At 34.2% G+C, this 21,914-nt stretch overlaps 1 protein-coding gene across 3 annotated transcripts; it reads left to right on the top strand.

Annotated features, from left to right (window-relative positions):
• Window positions 1-542: 542 nt before the first annotated feature.
• On the top strand, window positions 543-21,485 carry LOC130806916 (structural maintenance of chromosomes protein 6B). 3 transcript variants are annotated; one of them, XM_057672156.1, is made up of 28 exons: window positions 543-2,951; window positions 3,054-3,159; window positions 4,136-4,269; window positions 5,375-5,430; window positions 5,527-5,613; window positions 5,835-6,155; window positions 7,156-7,275; window positions 7,813-7,947; window positions 8,697-8,773; window positions 9,869-9,944; window positions 10,620-10,694; window positions 10,896-11,000; window positions 12,751-12,920; window positions 13,009-13,111; window positions 13,783-13,895; window positions 14,605-14,809; window positions 15,622-15,753; window positions 15,851-15,965; window positions 16,049-16,134; window positions 16,586-16,681; window positions 18,157-18,293; window positions 18,374-18,476; window positions 19,261-19,340; window positions 19,467-19,545; window positions 19,886-19,943; window positions 20,690-20,787; window positions 20,898-20,992; window positions 21,122-21,485. In XM_057672156.1, the coding sequence occupies exons 1-28, from the start codon at window positions 2,801-2,803 to the stop codon at window positions 21,177-21,179; spliced, it is 3,171 nt and encodes a 1,056-aa protein (XP_057528139.1). In that variant the 5' UTR covers window positions 543-2,800; the 3' UTR covers window positions 21,180-21,485. The 3 variants fall into 3 exon arrangements, 2 of the variants coding, with proteins under 2 accessions (XP_057528139.1, XP_057528140.1); XM_057672157.1 differs by lacking the exons at window positions 543-2,951; window positions 4,136-4,269 and having other exon boundaries at window positions 21,122-21,475; XR_009040404.1 differs by lacking the exons at window positions 19,467-19,545; window positions 19,886-19,943; window positions 20,690-20,787; window positions 20,898-20,992; window positions 21,122-21,485 and adding an exon at window positions 18,820-18,927.
• Window positions 21,486-21,914: the final 429 nt, after the last annotated feature.

Here is a 21,914-nt window from a genome sequence, read left to right as displayed (position 1 = left end):
GGGCCAAGATGTTTGATGAATAAGACCATGTTCAAGAAAAAACTGTTTCATTGCAACTGAGATATATTCACCACCATTATCTGAGCGAAGTATTTTAGGTTTTGCATGGAATTGAGTGAGAATCATGTTATAAAATTTTACAAATACATCAAAAACCTCAGATTTGTGTTTCAAAAAATAAACCCAGCACATTCGAGAATAATCATCAATAAATAGCACAAAATATGAAAAACCATGAGAGTCAGTATGGGGGCTGGACCCCATACATCAGAATGCACTATATCAAATGTTTTGGGAGCACGGGTATTACTAGGAACATAGGACTGTTTGTGACTCTTAGCTAAGATACAAGTTTCACAATCTAAAGATGCATTACAACTATTAAGTGAAGGAAAAAGTTTTTTTAGATAACCTAAGGATGGATGACCTAAACGGCGATGCCAAGTCCTCAATTGGTGAGCAGGAGATCCATGAGCAAGCATTGCACCACTATTTTGAATCACCTCATCGACATAGTATAGTCCACCTCGTTCAGTACCACGGCCAATGATCGTCCCCGTCTGAGCATCCTGCACAATACAATTAGTAGAGGTTAACAGCACAGTACAGTTTAAGTCCTTTGTTAGCTGACTGACCGACAATAATTTATGAGACAAACTAGGAATTAACAAGCAATTTTTAAGATGGAGAGAGGGAGAGATATTGACTGCTCCAGCATTGGCAACCGGTACACATGCCCCATTAGCTGTCTGGATGTGGGTTTTGTTAGTTGGATGGGTGTATAAAAGATCATTGGGGTCAAATGTCATCGTATCGCTAGCCCCACAGTCAAATATCCATTGAGAGTGTGTGTTATGACTAAGAAGGCATTTGGTATGGCTGGGTTGTGGGCTAGAGGAGCAAATGGGCCGGGGCTTGGAACTTGGGCCGAAAAATAAAGGTTGGGATGGGTGTGAGGTGAGTGTTAGGGTTTTCTGGTTATAAAAGGGAGGTTGGGGGTCTTTGGGATAATTGGGCGTCCCTTTCCCTTCCCTTTTGCTGACGGTTGTTGCTCTTCTCTCTCCTCTTTCTTCCCACTTCTGATTCTCACTAATTTTGGCTCTATGCTCTGAGGTTACCGTTGCTTCTCCTTCCCCTGTGCTCCATCCTTCTAATTCACCTGATTTTTGACATGATGTCGGTGGATCGGCAGTACTGAGGTTAGCCTTGCCGCCGGTCCGACTTGCCGGTGCCTTGGTGGCGGCTCTCCTTTTCTGTAGATCGTCCCACCACTCGGGGTATCCCACAAGTTTGAAGCACCCCTCCTTTGTATGCCTGGAACCACCACAGTGAGTGCATCGGAGTTTTCTCCTGTCATCCTATCGAAAGTCATTGGATTTGGCATTCTCCTATCGATTTCTTTCCATAGCGTGTTGAGTTTACCGTAGTAAACCTCAATAGTGTCGTTGTTTTGCTTCAATGTTGCTGCCTTTGAACTCAAATCGAAGATTTGCAATTCGTCCTTACCACATCCTAGGAGACTTTCGATCCCTTGCCATAGGTTGTGTGCTGTTGTATAGTCTAGGAATTGATTTACAATATCTCCATCTATGTTCTCGATTATCCACGCTATGACCATGGCATCTTGTTGTTCCCATTGGGAATAGTTGGGGTCTGATGGTTGCGGGGGTCCGGCAGTGATGTGACTGAGTTGCCCCCGACCTCCAATTGCTACATGCATTAACTTGCACCATTTTGTATAATTGTGGTATGTTAGTTTTTCTGAAATTTTGAGTGATGTTGGATTTTCGGTTTAATTGGTTATTTTGTTGAGTTTCTGAAACATCTGAAACATCTGTTCCATCTGTTCCAAAGACATTAGTGTTTGGTGGGTTTGTTCTTCTGATGAATCGGCCATTTGTAGGTAAGAACCGGTAGATGATGAGTCCTTCCCGGATCTAAACCCTAAGGCTCTGATACCATGAAGAATTAATAATTTCTGGAATTTCGTTTGAAAGATACTGTTTTTTCTTCTTGTTTATTACTTAGAATCATATTCTATATATACATGAGCATTTATCAATTAGTAACTAACACAAAGTAACTGCCTAGTAACTGCAATATAAATGTAACTGCCTAGTATAGTGTAACTGCAATGTAAATGTAACTGCAATGTATATAATGTAACTGCACTTCAATAAAACTGAGTCAAACTCGATCGATAACAAATCGTACTGCTTTAAATTGTTTTCATGTTAGCATTTTGAGCTCCATGTTAGCATTATAAATTATTCGTCATCATTTTTAGCCAGGACTTATTACAAAACAAAATTATCATATTTATATATTTTGAAACTAATTTATTGATAAGGAAAAAAATTAAAAGCCAACAACCCGTTCAATATACCAAAATTCGCCTCACACAACATGATCCAAAACAGAACTAATTCGAACTAAAATTAATCCAACTCAAATCTAATTCGAAAATAATCCAACTCAAAACTCGCTCGATCTACCGTTTTGACGGATCTAGTCTCATACAAACTTGTTGAATAAGATAGAATATTTGAACTCTTCAAAAAATCCAAAATTCCAAATAACCCAACAAGGAAAAGGAACAACAAAACCCAGATCCGACTAGCCACAACCGTATCCTTCAATTCCCGCCAAAATGCTATAATACTCAAAAGCACTTTTCTTTCCACTCCAATAAACTGCAATTTTCCATAAGAAACCCCAAAATCCCCAAAATCTAGGGTTTTCCAATCATCGAAAACATAGGAAGCTCCTTCTCATTAGTGGAAGAATCGACGTTGTATAAATGGCAGATGCCGATAATCCGGTAACGTTTTCTCATCGATCAATCACCGCTGGCACAATTCGCCGGATAAAATTGGAGAATTTCATGTGTCACAGTCATTTAGCTATCGAATTCGGTGATTATATCAATTTTATCACCGGCCAAAATGGGAGTAAGTTTATTTTCACTTTAAAGTTTTTGGCCTAGAAAATTTACTTGAAAATTTTGATTTAGTATGTTTTATTGAAGAAATGATTTGTTTGTGTAATTGCAGGTGGAAAAAGTGCGATTTTGACTGCACTATGTGTTGCATTTGGTTCTAGAGCAAAGGCTACTAATCGTGCTGCAACTCTAAAAGATTTTATTAAGACTGGCTGCAGGTTTAATTTGTTTTCTCTCTTTTATCCGTTAAAATTTAAGTCCTTTGACCTCTAGCTTTCTATCTTCCTTATCGATTCGCTAATACCCCGTCATTAAACATGCTAAAACCATCTATCTTTGTGTTTGGTACCGTTTACCAGTAGAAACCAAAATAAAACTATATAGATATGTGATTTCTTATTTCACTTTAAGTATTAATATTGTTGGATCCTTGATACTCTGACATTGATAGAAGCTTTACCTTTGGGCCAAAATGGTGGACTTGTTTTTTCAACAAAAAGATAAGTAATAAGTTGAACACGTGGACACTTGCATCTCTTAGTCTAAATGGCACAGGGTATTGTAAATCATTCTTGTAATTCAGTGAATTTGGTTTTAGTTTGTGATGAAAAAAATAGGGGATATGTAGACATATCCTACTATATCTCATACTAATTTTGCTGTATAATGTGTGGTAAAGGGTTTTGATTAAGGCTATTGTAAATCAATTTTTTGGGACTAAGGCTATGACATTGTTGTGTTGTGTGCGAAGTTGGGAAGTGGATGGATCGTTATTGGTTTACTAGATAATGTGTGCTAAAGGGTTTTGATTTCTTGCATTTCTACGAATGTGTAAATTTTTATGATTTGTGCTTACCATTATGGTTTATAGTTTTCTATCTAGTTGTTTCATTGTGCTGAGTTTTGTTGGAAGTTTGATGCTTGTGATATTTGCAATCTTCGATTATCGGGTGTGTGTGTGTGTGTCATAAAGTGGTTTGAAATTATTGCTAGATATATATTCTCTATGAACTCATGCACACACAATCTCAATTTATCTCACTATGTGGGTTAGGTTCGTTTAGTCTTGTTGGATAGCCAAATAAATTGGTCATATATATGGTTTTTATGTGTTACCTTTTTAAATTTTTTTTAGAAACTGTGTTCCATGATCAATTTTACTTGAGACTTAAGTGTGATTTTGTCTTTCTATAGTTACGCTTCCGTGCAAGTGGTATTAAAGAATGAGGGAGTAGATGCTTTCAAACTAGAATCTTATGGTGAAAGCATAATTATTGAGCGTCGGATTACTGAATCGTCAAGTACTCTTACGCTAAAGGATCAACAAGGTTGGTACTTACTATTTTTGGAGTATTGTAAAGGAAACTTCATGTTAGTAAACTTGGTAACAAGCCTTCTTTTCAGTAAGAAGTATTGCTTAGGGGGAGAGTATTATTGCATACTTTTGATATTTTGTAGTGTAAAAAATCTAATATTTTATTATGTTAGAAGCGCCTGATGCATTAGTTTAATCATTCTATGCTGTCGTGATTCCTTTTATTTGGATTGGTAATTTCTAGTTGTTGAGCTTTTAGAACATATAGATTAGAGAGGATTGATGATGTAGAGTGAGATGTAGAAGAGGAATCCTCTATTGGGAAGAATGGATCATCTTCAGTATATATGAGAACCAATTTTAGGAGTAAGATGTTTTGTACTATAACCTAAGGCTTAAATTTTGGTCCTACCATTTCAGCTCCATTCATGCAATGTTAAAGTAAGTGTACCGTGTTTTCACTATGTAGACGACATATACTTTATCCTTTAATATGGAGGTGATCCTTTCCTTACAAGTATTACATTTTCATTTTACATGCAACAATTACTTAAAGCATTAAAAGGAATACACTTTTACATTTCTTCTCTTCAACAAGGTTCATGTTTTTATTTTAAAGGGAGTAAAGACAATACTTTAATAGATATGTTCAGATTGGAAGTGTTGCCTATGCCAATCGTTCACTTTTGTTGTTTTGCAAAAAATTATGAGAAGATATATAACATCTTTCCTATCCTTTTATAAATACTCCATCATTATTTTAACTATGGACATGACATGGAAGGGGGATCTTCTGTTGTTGTTTATATTGATTTTAGTCTTCTTTATGTTTAAAAAGTATAGGCCAAATGAAGCATTTCTGAAATTATGTTGTCTTATGCTATTCCTTTGACCTTGATGCTGACATTTTCATATGTATCAATGCTCACAATTCATTAAAACTGTGTTCAATTTGAAATACTTTCATTGTTTCTTTTATTTTTATTTATTTATTTTTTATTATATTATGAATAAGCTCTTCACCACCCCTTTGATAACATTATTGCATTGCATGTGCTACTATGTAACAGGCACAATTATTTTTTTTCTGAAATTTGCATTTTCTTTGTCCTTGACAGGAAGAAAGGTATCCAACAAGAAAGATGAGCTCCAAGAACTTGTGGAGCATTTTAACGTGGGTCCCAACTTGCATATCTTTACGACTTTAGCTATTATATTGAAAACTGTAAATTTACAATGTTTACACAGTTTTTTTTTCTAATATTTCTAGATTGATGTTGAAAACCCATGTGTAATTATGAGTCAAGACAAAAGTAGGGAATTTCTACAGTCTGGAAATGCCAAAGACAAGTTTAAGGTACAAAGTTACATCTGGAAAATATTTTCAAATCCTTTTTTAATGTTATATGGTTGTTAATCTACTATCATATTGTATTGAGTTAGGCTTCTGCAGCTTTATCTTGTTTGTAGTTAAAGGTTGCTTTTTTTAGCTGTGCAAATATTGGTCCATCACTTTAAGTATTTACTCGGAATTTGTTATAGCGAAAGATCCTCATTTTTCATTGTCCAATTTTGTAGTTCTTTTTCAAGGCAACTCTGCTCCAGCAAGTGAATGATCTATTACTTGGAATCGAACAAGTTTTGGAAACTGCTAATGAGTTAGTCCAAGAATTGGAAAGATCAATTGAACCTGTTATCAGGGAACTTAATGATTTGCAAGAGAAGATTAAAAACACGGAGCATGTAGAAGAATTATCAGAAAAGGTTAAAGAGATGAAGCTTAAACTTGCTTGGTCATGGGTTTATGACGTAGATAAAGAGATACTGAAGCAAAGCAGAGAGGTTGACAGGCGGAAATTGCGACGTTCTCGATGCCAAGCAGAAATAGATCAAAGACTTGTAAGCTTTAAAAATCTGACAATTTTAAATCATAATATCAAAGAGTTTTTCTGTTTATTTTTATAGTTACCTTTTATATATATATATATATATATATATATATATATATATATATATATGGTCAAGTTTCAGTGAGAACCAAGCTTATATGGGAACCGTGAGAACCAATACATAATAAAAACTGTTACTTTTTTACAAGAAATGTGTTACTTTTGGGGAAAAAAATATTTTTTTTAAAAAAAAAATTTGTTACTTTTTAGCAAAAAAGTGTTACTGTCAGAAAAATTTTCAAAAATCAAATTATACAAAGTAACACCTTTTTTCCGAAAAGTAACACATTTTTATGTAAAAAGCAACACCTTTTTGTGAGTTTTGTTCAGATTTTTTTTGAAAGTAACACTTGTTTGTCGAAAAGTATCATCTTTTTTAATAGAAAAAGTAACACTTTTTTTTCTTAAAAGTAACACCTTTGTAATAGAAAGTAACATTTTTTTGTCAGATAGATTTCTCACGGTTCTCATATAAGGATGGTTCTCACTAGAACTTCTTTCTTTATATATATATATATATATATATATATATATATATGTATTATAAGAAGGATTAAAAAGATTTTTTTAGTCACTGTCTAAAAAAGTCTTAATATGTTATAAAATTGACACATTTTTCAAAAATTTTCTTTTTCATAACATGGTAAACCTAACAATTTAAATTTTTCTTATTTAATATTGAACTTAGATTTATTTTATCTTAATGAAATCAAGGGTGTATAGTGTTTCTTATCTGTTTAGACTCAAGTTCACATGAGAACTAACTACATACATATAGATTCAAGTTCACATAAGAATTTCATTTGAACATGAGCATTAAATCTCAGCATGCGATTTTCAATAAATGATATTCCTTTTTATTGCATAAGTAAACCTTGTTAACAATTTGAAAACAAACTTTTTTATATATAAGTTGACCTTTTAAAAATCTAAGCCATATATTGTTGCAGGAGGCAATTGGAATCTTGAAAAAAACTCATTCTGAGATGAAAAGTCGTTATGAGGACATGATTAAAAAGAAGTCCGAAGGGGACAACTGGAAGGTTGATTTGCAGGAGAAATATACTATAGTATGTACATACTTTCAATGTTTGTTTGATCATAAAAGTGTATTTTTGATGCAAGACTGTCATAAGTGAAGGATGATAGGTCTTTTTTAGCAAGTGTTAACCTTAAGAGAGAAATCATGCTCTAAAATAGTTATATATTAATCATTTTCCTTCTGAATTTAACGAGTAATCCTACCTTCAGAATTCAAACATTCAAAGTGAACCAAGCTAGTTATGGAAGCCGATCTTTATAGTTATTTTAAGTTTCTAAAGATTTTTTGATGATTCTGAAGAAAATCATGAATTCTATAACTCCATAAATGGTCAAAATCATGACCTAGAAATCAAAATAAAATATAACAATAGATGTAAGGGATTCATGGTTTAGAATGTAACTTGCCTTGGCCCTTGAGGGACTGAGGGAGTATTAAAGTTTGATTCCTCCCGTTAGCCTTGAATTTATCTTCTTTTTTCAGCGCTATTTGTAATGTGATTTAAGTTTTGTTAATTTTTAATTGCTTCACTTACATGTTAAATTGTGAACCTCTTATTCTTTAGGCAACAAGGACTATGAGAGAAATAGAGCAAGAACATCATCAGAGAAAGAGTTATATCCAGAAGTTGATGAATCATTTGAGGTCCCTTGAACAACAAGTTCATGATATCGAGGAACAAAATTTGCAGAACACTCAGGTTTTCTTTCTATCTTGCACCAAAATTGAAAGTGGTTTTTTTTTCTTACTCTTTTTCAATATATCTTTCACTATGCTCATCCCATGTTCTATTTTTGTCATGGAAGAGATCTTTATATCTTCTTAAAACCAGTGAAAGTGATTGATGCCTTAGTTTTAAAAGGTGTGACTTGTAAGGCACCCTAGTGAACTAATCTATGTTACCTGGGTCGCGGGACGGAGGGCTGTTTTTCAATCAGGAACAGTTGACCCAAAACGTGGAATGACAACGTTTTGGGTCGCGTACCAAATCGCCAAACTGCTTCGACCCTGAATGTGTTCATTTCTCCATGAAAATCTGGTATTTGACTCGGTAAACGAAAGGAAAAAATAAAAAGAACTGATGAAGAAGATAAAATAAGATTGAAAAGAATAGAATTGGAGAATATTAGAAGAATATGGAAAGAAGAGAAGAAAGAAGAAGAGCTTACCTTTTGTTCAGCAGAACAGTGAGCCGCCATAGTTGATCTAGGTCAAAAGATGTGGGTTGCTCTTTTTTTATTTTTTAAATTAAATATGAATTTGTTAAAGTATTAGGCTTTGGCCCATTTACCTTAGTGTGTTTTAAATTTCTATTTCATTGCTTGCTGTTTTGTATTAATAGTTTACGTTGTTAAGAACTGGCTTGCTTTAGGATTGAAATATGCACAACACCATATTGTCATTAACTATGTGATTTAAGCTTGGTTTGTGACTTTTTTCCATCTTTAGGCTGAAGAATCTGAGATGCAGGAGAAGCTGAAAACACTTCAGGATGAAGTTAATTCTGTTGATGCCCTGTTGACAAGGTTTTGGCTCCTCTATTTCGTAAAATTGTGATAAATTTGTACACTTTTGTCCTCAATGCCATGCTTTTATTAGGGAGTGTTGATACAAAGTCTAGCTAAATTACCTATACTTTTCTTGTCCTCTACGTCTTCTCTCCAAATTATGAGATCAATACAACACATGATTTATACATATTATTATAAAGCTATGTCATTTGCATTTTTGTATGGCACCCGTGGGTCAATTGTTTTTTTTCTTATTTAATTTTTTTTAATATTTCACATGGATGTTCCATGTGGGATGAAAACGATCGCCAAATACGTTACGATGCTAAGAACAAACAACAACGAACAAAACAAAGTTTGACAATGTAACTAAAAAAAGGACACAAAGATTTAAGGAGGTTCACCCAATGATGGTTACGTCCTCCGTGGTGTGTAGTTTATGTTTATATTATATCAAAAGAATACAAACAACACTTCAATATGAAGAATTACAATTGAGATAGAGATAACAAACAAGAAAGGCTATATGTTTGGCTTAGGGGTTGTGTTTTATGTGTTTTATGTGTGAGTATGAGAGCCCTATTTATAGTACTAGATACATGAAGATGAATGGCTCACATAAATACATAGTTAATATTGAATAATGAATACTATGAAATAACTCTAGGAACTTGGAAGGTCAAAAATCAGCATCCCACGCATATCAGAGAGACCGCTCGACTGAACAGAGAGCTCGCTCGGGTCGAGCGGCTCAGTCGAACGAGTATCAGCCAAAACTGGGGCATTCTGTCTGACCGCTCGACCTACCAAAATAACTCGCTCGGTCGAGCGGGTAGGTCGAGCGACCTTACTGCTTCCTCTGTCAGAATTTGATCGAGCATACAATAAATCAAACCTTACATATTCTTCATTAATCTTCATTAACACCCATAATTCTTCATGAATACTCCACACATAACTACACCCATTTAGTTACCACCATCCAAGAGTCACACTCATGAATTCAACCCTTTAATGTGCACTCAAGTCACACACTACCATTCATAACATGGGAAAATGGAGTATTTTCATATTTCACTTGTTTATTCTAAGTCTAAGAATTTGGTGTAGCTTGAAGGATGAAGAGAACGCCTTGATAGAAAGCATGTATTCAAGAAGAGATGAAATAAGAAAGATAGGTGATGAGGTAATTCATTACCTTGCATTGGTTTAATCTATTTTGCTGCTATGCCTTCAGTTTTTGCTAGAACATTGAAAATAGTGTCTTGCTTTTTAATAATCCTGTCTTTTGAAAGATAAAATATTTTCTTTTAATTGTGTAAATTTGTTAAATCAATCAAACTCACCTTGTTAACTGATTTTTTTGTTATAAAATTTTTCATCTAAGATGTACTCCCTCCATTCCTATTTGATGTTGCCATTTTCCATTTTAGGCTATTTTATTTGTTGTTCCCCTAAATAATCCTTCTATTAATATCACATTTTTTGGACATAATTAGCCTTAGTCACCCTTATTTTATTATTTTTAAAGCATATGGTTTACACATATTTTCCACTAACTTTATTTTAACATTTTTATAATGCTTATAGTCCAACACATGTTTCTCACAAACTTTATTTTAGCATTTTAATGTTTGCGGTCTCCATATTTTTTCCACTATTTTTTTTATGCTTATGCTCCCCACTTTTTCTCCATTAACTTTATTATTCAATAAAATAATATATTCACCATCTAAAATATCAAAACTTTTCTTAATTTCCGGTAAACACTTTTTATGGGAATATCAAATTGGAACGGTAGGAGTATATTGTTATTTGCATATTTTATATTTCTTAGCCTAACTTACGTTTTTTGTGATAGCTTGACGAATATGAAAGAAAGTGGCGTGATCTTAACTCTCGTGTTCGTGAACTTAAGCGCAATCAAACAAACAAGGTATAGATGGCGTCTCCGTCCATGTTTTTTTATTTTGTCTTTTACTTGGGTAGTGTTGGGCTCATATCTTTTAATTTTTTTGATGATGATTAAATGTTTTGGTAGACTCTTCTTGGAGCAACATAACTTCACTATACTTTGAAGCTTATACGAAATGTCTCTATGAAGGCATTTTCTTTATAAGTGTTATCTTTGGTCCAGGTTACTGCTTTTGGTGGAGAAAAAGTCATTCAGCTTTTGCGTATAATTGAATCACGCCATCATGAATTTCAAAGACCTCCCATTGGTCCTATAGGTTCCCATGTGGTAAGAATGGCTGTAATCCCTTTTGTTTACTCTCATAACTTTCCTCACCTTTTGTTTGTCATTATTGAGTTCCTTTGGACCATATTGTAGTCAAATAGACAACACCTTTTTTCATGTGATAACATAAAAAAAGACTTAGCCTTCACGAATGTATATTCCAATATTTTTAAATTGAGCTACCAAGGTATTGGTGAGTGCAATGGTCATAACTGTATGGTAATCGTGTTCATTCCCATTGAAATTGTCCGCAATGACAAGATCTAACTTTAGAGTTTAAACCATAATTCTTAAAATATAGCACTTAGTTTTTAAAGCGCGCGTAGCGTGCATAATGTATGAGGTGTGGATGGGCAATGGGCTGGGCACTTTGATAAAGCTAGGCGAGATGAGTCCTTAAGGCTACCATCTTTGAGCATTGTGAAAAACTGCGATAACGGTTGCGATCGCGGTAAGGGAACAATGATGCGGTAACGGGATTGAAGTCGAATCATAATATGTCCCTCAATACGGCCCAAAACACTGTTTTTTACACCTTTACAATTTGAAAAATATTAGTTCGTGTGTTTTGAAAACCTTTACAAATGTAATGCGGTGTGACCTTATTTTTACACTATGCCTTAGAGTGCCTATTGCGAGCGGCGAGCGCCTAAGAGAACATTTTGGCCTTAACCTCAAGAGAAGCCCATTTGATGCCGGCACAAACTTGATTTTCTCCTCTTCTTCATTTCTCTTCTTTTCTTATATGATATGATTTTGTCTTTTTTTAGGGTTTTTATTTTATTGTTTAAAAGTTTTGGGAGGCATCACACCAAAGTACAAAATGCCGTTTCGATTGCGGGGAAGGAATGAATTTGTGGTCATGCAGATGGTTTTGTGATGGTTATATTTTTATTGCAGTAAGCTAAAACAACTTACAATACGGTCGTGATACGGTGGTGTAGGTGATATTTTGCACCATACCTCACACCAAAAGGCTTGCTCCCTCACGCCTTTTAAAGCTAAGGTGTAACACTAATAGTAACAAGGCTGGTTAGCTATCATACTGCTCTAGGGGCATACTTATTGATCCGTTACAAAAACTTTGAACTTACTGTTTCGTGAAATGTTTTTGCCTTATGTGTTACACATACTATACATGCATTATTGGCTGTATTTTGATGTAGTATTTTGTTATTACCCTATCATTTAAAAGTATAAGGTTCTGAATATAGCAAGCTAAAATCTTAAACTTTGTCCAAAATCTTGAATTACAATATTTTTACCGATTTTTTTCATGTTCTTAATTCACACTGCGATTTGCATCTTAAACTTGTGAGATGCAAATTCCGCGTTACTGTATCTATGATTTTAATCTTTGAATTTGTTAAAAGCTGGAATGATGATAATGATCTCCGAGACCATATGCATGGTATCTTTAGAGTATTTCCTTTCAGTGTAGACCATATGATTTTAATGTTATTTACTTTTATGTATTCAGTGTAGTAATTCTGTTTTCATGCCTGTAAGTTACAGACCATCAGGGGCAATTGTGTGTTTATGTTCTATTGTTCGTTAGTTCTGGTTTTTTCAGTTTTTAATGCCCAACATTTTTCTGTGTGCCAATGTTTGTCATCAACCTTTACTACAATTCGTGGCAGATGGTTGATCAAAGAAACCTAGCTAGTGTCTATATTAGTAAATATTCTTTCTAGTATTTAGCAGCCTCTGTAGTTTATGTAATGAAGGCATTTGGTTTTTGATGGATCTACAGACTCTGACTCAAGGAAATGTATGGGCTTTTGCTGTTGAAAATGCTATTGGGAAGATTCTAAATGCTTTCATCGTGACAAATGTCAAAGATTCACATTTACTGAGGGCTTGTGCCCGTCAAGTGCATTATGATCACCTTCATATCGTCATATACAATTTTTCAATACCCAGGTAGATCTTAATTGTATTTATTGCTAAAGCGACATCTTTTCATATTCTGGAAGCTGAATAACTCGAGCTTGTTTGTAACTTTGTATAGGTACAACATTCCGCTTAACCAACTTCCGCAAACACGGCACCCTACTACCCTTTCTGTTTTACACTCAGATAACGCTACAGTTATAAACGTATTGGTGGATAAGGTAAATAAAATATCATCAGATGTTGGCTAATGAGTCTTGCTTGAACTATCTTTTTCTTTTGGAAAAAAGAGACGGGGGGGGGGGGGGGGGGGGGTGTGTGACAGATCTGAATATGTCTGATTGAGTGATGCTCCATCTGTTTCTATGAAATCACACTTTGTATTGAAAGTTGAATTATTCAATTTATGGTTGGAGAATAAGATAAAACACAAGTAAATGGAAAAAAAATGAGTGGACGAGATGCATGGAGAATAAGTTTGTGGATGAAAATAAAAGAGAGGGATTATGGACCATTACCAATAAAAGAAATGGTGCAAAGTAAGCGGGACAAACTAAATGGAGATAGTTGCAATTTCATAGAGGGAGTATTTGTTTGTATATTGGCTGAGCATCGTGCACAACCTTTTTTGATATTTCCTATTGTAGTGATCAGTGGATGATACTGAAAACACATTGTGATAACTATATCTTAGTGATACCTGGATCTATTTCTTTTTTTACTTTTTTTGGTTCTTATTTTCCTTTTAATGTTGGACTAAGGCTTTGGCATTGTTGGCATTTTTTCTTTGTCCATTTACATTTTTGGTTCGTGGGACGTGGAATTCATTGAGAAATTGTTACAAGTAACGCCAATGCATTCAGTGTTCTTATCAGTTTTTCTTCTTTTCCAGGGTAATGCAGAGCGGCAAGTCCTTGTGAAGGACTATGAGACAGCTAAAACTGTTGCTTTTGAGGACAGAGTTTCAAACTTGAAAGAGGTGTACACTGCTGAAGGCTATAGAATGTGAGCCCACAGTTTTCTTAAAGCTTTAAGCAATACCTTGTCTTTTCAACACTTTAAACCCTTCATCTCAGAATATTGGGTCCGCTTTTATTTTTCATGTCCTTGCATGCTGTGTATTTTTGTGGTTCAATTCTAGTCATGATACCCTTTCTTTGAGTTTTTTTTTTTAAAAACTTAATGTCACTTTATCTTATTATTTTTTTTCTTTTTCTTTCATTGTGATTAAGTCTGGCATCATCCTACTTCATACTAGATAAGGGATAATTCCACTTACATTCAAACCTCCACTACAAGGCATGTAGTGTGAACCTTACAAGGTAGTTGTTTTAGTTGAGGTATTGCAGAATTATCTACATTTCTTTTGTGTGCCCAAATCTTTGTTACTTAAAAGAAGAATCAAAGAAAATTCCCCTCAATTTTTTGTCCTGCCTAATCTTTCCAAGTTATATAATGGAAAAAGTGGATCATTTTATTGAGAAAATGTATTCAGAAGATATCAGAGACTTCTTATCTTTCACTTATGAATTCGTTTATCTTTGTTACATACTTACATTCCACCCTTCCTGTCCTACCTTTTCCTATTTTCTTTGGTTTGGGGGCAACAAGCTCAAACATTATTTTTCTATTTCTTTCATAATAGATTCTTCTCTTGTTGCATATGCACTGAAGTTTTTGAAGTTTACATATTTCTTAAGTACTACACTTCCAGGTTTTCTCGTGGATCAGTTCAAACTGTCCTTCCTCCCAATAGAAACGCTAGAACTGGACGGCTTTGTAATTCGTATGATGACCAAATCAAGGATCTTGAAAGAGATGCAGCATACATGCAAGAACAATCTCAAAAAACTCGCCAAAAAAAAAGAGCTGCAGAGGAAGAGGTACAAGATCTGCAAGATAAGCTACAAAATGTCAAGGTATGTATAATTCCATCTTACATTGTTTCCATCATGACTTCATGTATTGTTGTATTTGCAGAGATGTCTAAGCATGCAGCCATACAGTGTGGGGTTGAATCTGTGTTTAATATGTTTTTTCTATTTATCATATTTTTTCATGTTTCATTTTTTTGTTTGGAAAATTTCGGATTATGAAACACCTGACGTGGAAAATTTGATGCATTTCTTAAACATGTTACATGCGTGCTGCCCAGCCTGTTGTTTCCTGCATCCATATAAATGGGAAGTGAGTAAACTTTTGAAAGTAGCAAAATGGATGCCTATGCCCCCAGTGGATAAGAACAGATTGAATCAAGATTTTTTTTTTTTTGTCGTAGCAAAAGGTTTGCAATGTTTTATGTTCTACACTTCATTTGCTTGTAGGGCATTAATTTTCACAAAAAGCTCTTGTCATGTGAATTTTCTCTGTTAATAGTATTTCTTTGCATATAATATATTGTTGAACGTCTTATCTGAATTAGGAAGTTTGGGGATTTTAAAAGTGTCATTTCAAATGAAATTTCTTGCTCTACTGCTTTGTATATTTCATTTATTTTACGGCAGAAAGTAAGTTGGGTGCATTAATTTTTGAGGTGTAGCCTCCTAAGTTTTAAAGCTTTAAGCCTTTAACCATGGGGAAGGGTTTCATTCAACTTTTTCCCATTATTGCTCTAGCTTTTTGTTCGCTCTGCCAATTGTTGGGTTATTATGTATCAATTGTAGTCTTTGATTTCTTATGAGGATATCTACATTGGTGATGTTATCCTCCAATATACTTTTAAATGTTGTAGAGGAGATGCCAAACTGCGGAGCGGGAACTGTCATCCAAGAAGTTTGCCATTGATGATTTGAAGCGTGCATGGGCAGCTGAAGCTGGTGGTCTTAATGCTTCTTCCGTGGATGAGCTACGTGAAGATATGTTGGTGAGTTAGCCTTATCTGATTATGTAATAATCAACCTGTATGTTTTGTTTCTCAGCTTGTGTTTAATTAGTCTGATTTTTCTTCTTTGTCTAACCAGAGAACCCAAGCTGAAATACAAGAAAAGGAAATCATGCTGAACGAACTGCATGTGCAGTTGAATGAAAGTCGAGAAAAAGTTAGCAAATTGAAAGCAGATCTAAAGAATTTGCATGGTATGGGGTGATTTTGAGCTCATGTTCGCGTAGAAATTCACTAATGTGCGTCCTGTCTGTTTTCATCTTGCTGGCTCTTGCAGAATCTGTAAATGAGGACATTCATGCTCTCGATGAAGCTGAAAAAGAGTTTGAAGCTATTGCAGCAAAGTTAGATGCTGTAGAGGGGGTTGGTCTCATTCCCCCTGTATCTTGTGTGTGTATCTTTGTGTGCAGCTGACTATCTTTGTTTTTATATCTTTGGGAGAAGTTGACTATCTTTTTTTTACGTGTTATAACGGAATTTAGTACCGTAATGTACTCGCTTGTTTCTTTTATTAATCATTACCATCACATCCTATTCCTACCCTTTCTACTTTGTATTGTGGTTTTCCATTGATGCATGAATTGGATAACTACATGTGTTTTATTGAGATTTGATGTGTCAAAAGAGATCACGGGTGCTATTTGATTTTACTTTGTTAATGATTATAATTTAATTTGCTTATTTAAGTTCAAAGAAGCTAAACAACAGTTTTTTAGAAGTTAGCATTTCAGTTTTAATATATACTCATATACCTATTTTTATCATTTTTTGGATTTCTGTTTTCATTCCTAACCATCTTTCTGAATTATCACAGGAGCAAACATATTATCAGGAGTATCTAAATCAGAATATTTTACCTGCCATTGAAGAGGCAGAAGCAAAACTTCAGCAGCTTGAACAGAAGCGCAAAGTAAACTTTTGCTTTGGTCAAACTTTTTCCTTAAGGCGATACGCATGCTAGCTACATTTAATGTTAATGCTTTTGAGTTCTGAAATTGAACTTTGAACACTACGCAACCTGACCTCCAATTTTGATATTTTTCAGATTTCTTACTGCAAAAAAAAAAAAAAAAAAAAAAAAAAAAAAAAAAAAAACTTGAATTTAGTAATATAAACCGGTGCACTATGGGCAATGTTTTATGTTAGATTATGGAAAGGATCATAGTAGGAAAAGTTTCTTAAAATTTGGGACTTCTGTTTTTAAAACACAAGTGTGAATCTGAATTTACATCCAAAAGAAAGCTGTCACTTTGCAAAACACTAATGATTTGCAGGAAATCTAAACTAAAAACAGTAACTTATAATCCTACAAAAGCTCCAAAAAGTATGTGTTTGATTCTACAATTATCAAGATTAAGGCGGCTAAGCAAGTCCACTAGTCTTAAGAGCATTCCTCATAGCTGTATAGAAGTCCATGGTTAGTGGGTGAATCAACTTTTCAACTGTATCATTCCCCAACTTCTCCATGTTTGTGATGATACCTAGTTTATTAAGTGCTTGTGAGTTGTGAATTTTGTGACATGTATGTGCACTTTATAATGACATTCCACAGTGTCTTGTGTCTGTGTGTACTTCTTTTGTGTTTTTTGCATATAATCTTTGATAATTTATTGCTTTAACAATGTCATGATAATATATTAATCTAATAAATTATAAAAATGGGTTTTCGTGTGATTTTGTCTCAAGCAAGATCCAAAGAAATTATTAATGTGAAAATGCCTCGAGTTATGTGATCAAAAATTTGTAAAACTTTGTTTGGTGCTATTCCTTTGTGAGAGTGTCGAATTGAAGCAGAGCTTTAAACTAAGCATTTTAGAAATCACAGGAATATAGGGTGCCTGTCAAAATTGTGTGGCTGTGTGCTAGCATCTAGATCACCTAGCAGCCCAGCCTGAGGGCCATCTTACGGGTTTAGAATATCTGATAAGGTCAGTGTTGTAATTGGTTGAATGGACCTTAAGCTCAGCTAGTTGTGAATCTGCCATTCCAAGTTGAAATAATCACCTGCAAATCGCTTCTCCATGTATAACATTTTGTCCATTCATGTTTAAGATAACTTCTAGATTGCTCTTAACATTTACCTTTACAATGGACTTTCTATTTGACGAGCTCAATTAATAAAAAGATAAGCTGGTAAAACTTAAATGTCAGGTTTAGGTTGAAAATTTCAAAATAAAGCCAACTAAATATATTGAAATGGTTTGCTTCTGCTGAAAGAGCTAGTTGGAAGACATGAACTATACCTCACTAATTTCATGTCTAGTTCATGTGTTATCCTGTTGGGTCAGCATTTTGTACCTTATGTTGTGAATTGTGATAATGAACTTACATCCACCTTGTTAATTGAAAAAACCGCCTGTGCACTTGCTGGTAACTGAAATGCAGGATAGTTATGAAAAAGCATCTTACATGTGCCCTGAGAATGAGATTGAAGCTATAGGAGGCTGTAAAGAGAACACCCCAGAGCAGCTTAGTGCTCAGCTGACCCGAATGATTCAAAGGCTCGAGCATGCTAGGGACAAGTAAATTTTTTTTTTCTTTTTTTTCTTCTTTTATGAAGTTTCTTCGATTGATGCTCAATTCGCAAAGTTCAAAATTGCAGATATACAGAATCCGTTGATGACCTACGTACACTATATGAGAAGAAGCATCGTAAAATTCAGACAAAGCAAAGGACGTACGAAAACTTTCGAAAGCAGCTACAGGTATTTGGTACTTTTATTTTTCACATTAGGTCTCTGCAATTGTGGTCATCCCATTTATTTGTAATTATTTGTAGTTGGAATAATATCTATAAATTTAATGCACTTTTCATGGTACTACAATTTGTTTACATCTTTTAGCCATAAATAAAGGTAATGTGATTCAGTTGATCATGCTGATGTCCTCGGTCAAGAAACCCAAGAGAAACGAAAATTTTCGAAGCACTTGAAGAATAGTATACAAGGCGTTTTGACCCGGCATCTCTTTAAACGTGTACATGAAATATGTTATGATTTTCTTTATAAGCAGTATAATCATACTTGAAATTTCTGTGTAAACTAATAGGTGATTGGTGGTTGCTTGGTCATCATGGTGGTGCTTGGTTAGTGTTTAGTGGTGCTTCAATATTATTTAATGAAGAGGATATATTTTTTCAGATTTATTAGACTGCTGGTAAGACTAATGAAATGGACTTTTTGTTAGGGATACGTATCAAACAAAATGTCGAGAAAGATTTAACAAATTATAGTCATTTATCGTTGCCTAGTAAATCAAAATTCATTTGTTGCGTCACATCTCATTATCCTTATATTGTAGCCTATATTTTTGTCAATTCTAAATAAACGGTTTGCTTTTGCTTTACAAACGTACACACCATGCAAATTTCTATGCAAAAACAATTTATTTGGTCTCCTCTTCCCCCCCTCCCCTGCACATGTCAGGGTCTTTTAAGTAATAATTCATCCCCTGCTCCTCAATCTCTTATGTTCTTTGACATTGTGGCAGGATGCCCAAAGAGCTTTAAAATCACGAAAAGATAAATTTGATCGGAATGCTTCTCTACTGAGGCGCTCATTGACATGGAAGTGAGGACTCTGCAATTTGTTTGCTTATTATTTTGTTGATCCTTTGTATTCTTTAGTTTTCAAATTTTTCAAGGCTTTAAATGTGCCTTGATAGTGCATTGACCTTTTCTATTAACCTTGTTAAAGCTTTAATGGAAATCTGGCTAAAAAAGGAATTAGTGGCAAGATAGTTGTGAACTATGAACAGAAGACCCTCAGCATTGAGGTAATTACTACTCTCTTTCCCTTTCAATTTACTACACTTACCAGTTTTTATTGTCTTTTGAGTGCTACATTTCTATGTATGAATGTAGACTCACATCCTCTCTTCTAATCTCATTCACAAAATCTGTATCTCGGTTCATCTCATCCACACATTTCTCTTATCCACTTGTTTTTGTCTTGTTCTCCTACGAACAATCTACCAGAATGATTTTTCTTCCAAAACAATAATGTAGCAGAATCTGGGGGACAAATGAGTACTTTATTTCCATATTATGTCTTGAATTTATCTTCTTTTTCTCAATACAAAATCCTACTTATTTTTGTATCAAATTGAATGATAGGTTAAGATGCCACAGGATGCTTCAACCACTGCCGTTCAAGATACTAGAGGACTTTCAGGTTCATTTTTATTTTTTAAATATTGTATACTGCTTTCTTTAGAGGCTTCTTCTCTATCAAATACATTTTCTCTTTTTTTAAACTGGATGGACCTGTTTATATAAATATAATTTGGTGGCATTTATGAACCTTTGGAGGCTTAGTAATGCATTTAAACGAACAAACAAACTTGTTTTAAATTTTTTGTATTTCTTTGATAAATCCCAGGAGGGTTGAATACTTAGAAGATTCAGCAAGCATAAAGTTAAGAAACAAATTTTATATAAAGCCCTGTAATCTGATATTGTTTCAGCTCTGATTTTCATTGATTATGAGCTATATTTATATTCTGAAATGCTATAGCCCTTGCAGTAATTCTGTTTCGACTAAAGTAAAGAAACAAATTCCGAGGCTTCTAATCAACTAGAACAAGGTAACCTGCTAATAATGATGTCGCGTGGATCTTAAACCATAGTACTCGTGCCATGATCATGCCACAATGCCCTTAACAGTTATGCAAGCTACGCATACCAACATAAACGCACCTTTAGATAGTTAAGCTTAGTTTTTATGAAGTGAAGTGAAATTAACCCCAGACTACATGAAACACCTAAAACCCCTCCATGTAAAGCAAAAACTGAGTTCACATTATAAAAAACTGTAGATAGTCTAGGGAAGCAGGATATTGGATCTGTAGAACGACCTTTCTCAAATCAATATGGAGTTTCATGTTTGTTAATGTTACTAACTGGGTGATGCTGAAACAGGAGGTGAACGTTCTTTCTCAACATTGTGCTTCGCATTAGCTCTCCATCAGATGACGGAAGCCCCTTTCCGAGCGATGGATGAATTTGATGTATTTATGGTAGGTGGATTTTGTAATTGTGAGAACTGACACCTAAATGTTTGTAGAGTTATCACTTTGGTGCTGGTTATAGCTTGATTTCTTTACATCTATGACCTGTCTCAAATTAGGATGCTGTCAGCCGTAAAATTAGTTTGGACACCTTGGTTGATTTTGCATTATCACATGGATCACAGTGGGTATTCATCACTCCTCACGATATCAGGTACAAACACTTGATCTGTATATCTTATGAATACGATAGGAAGTCATATGGTTTTCAATCGTGTTGCTGCATCAGTTACATAGTCGATATAATGTTACGATTGTAACTCCTGCAATTTCGCTTATGTAGTATGGTGAAACAAGATGAGAGAGTTAAAAAGCAACAGATGGCTGCGCCTCGCTCCTAATCTCGCTCAGCCTATATGCTACACATTTCTTGAACGTTTTGCAAGTCCCTGAGTTTCTTCCTAATCAACTCATGACTACATATGATATTTATGAACAAATTTATGTAATCTATAGTTGTGAATAGTCTACTTTGCATTCATCTTAAACTTTCTTACACAATCCTATTTCGGATTCCATGGGGCTTGACGTACCAAATTTGTAATTATTTCTTATTTATCATTTTCAACCAAGGTTGCAGAGTTTGTGTTGAAAAACTGGATTTACATTTTTAACACAGTATATTGGTTTTTACTCACGTAAGACATAAAAGACTTCAATAAAAATAAAACAATTATAATAAATAAACCAATGAAACAAATAAATCAAACAAACATTAATATCTAAAAGAAATAGACTTCCACATTGTTAATTGTTTATCTAGGCTAGTAGTAGTATTATTATAAAGAGTAATTAAACTGCATACATGAAACATATAAATCCATCGGTTCTTAATACTTTCCTAATGTGAAAAATTATATAAATAAATAAAAACAAAATTTAAACAAATTGGGCATAAAACCGTATTTCTTAAAGTTACTTTATGAGATAATGTAAATCATTTTATTGTCTTGTTCTCAATTTCTGTAAATTTAACAAAATATTAGATTGATCTTTTGATTTTTTTAATCAACTATCTTCAAAACAAAGCAACTTTTGTTTGGAGCATCAAATGATAAAACATCTTAGGCAATGAT

This window comes from Amaranthus tricolor, chromosome 2, assembly GCF_026212465.1.
Source record: "Amaranthus tricolor cultivar Red isolate AtriRed21 chromosome 2, ASM2621246v1, whole genome shotgun sequence".
NCBI lineage: Eukaryota > Viridiplantae > Streptophyta > Magnoliopsida > Caryophyllales > Amaranthaceae > Amaranthus > Amaranthus tricolor.
This window is presented reverse-complemented; position numbering and strand designations above follow the sequence as displayed.

Excerpts from the sequence above, each read along its gene's own strand:
- LOC130806916 (XM_057672156.1), top strand. The coding sequence starts at position 2,801 with ATGGCAGATGCCGATAATCCGGTAACGTTTTCTCATCGATCAATCACC. Across the intron at positions 2,952-3,053 it reads TATCACCGGCCAAAATGGGA|GTGGAAAAAGTGCGATTTTG; the intron begins GTAAGTTTATTT and ends GTGTAATTGCAG. Across the intron at positions 16,682-18,156 it reads AGCTTGAACAGAAGCGCAAA|GATAGTTATGAAAAAGCATC; the intron begins GTAAACTTTTGC and ends ACTGAAATGCAG.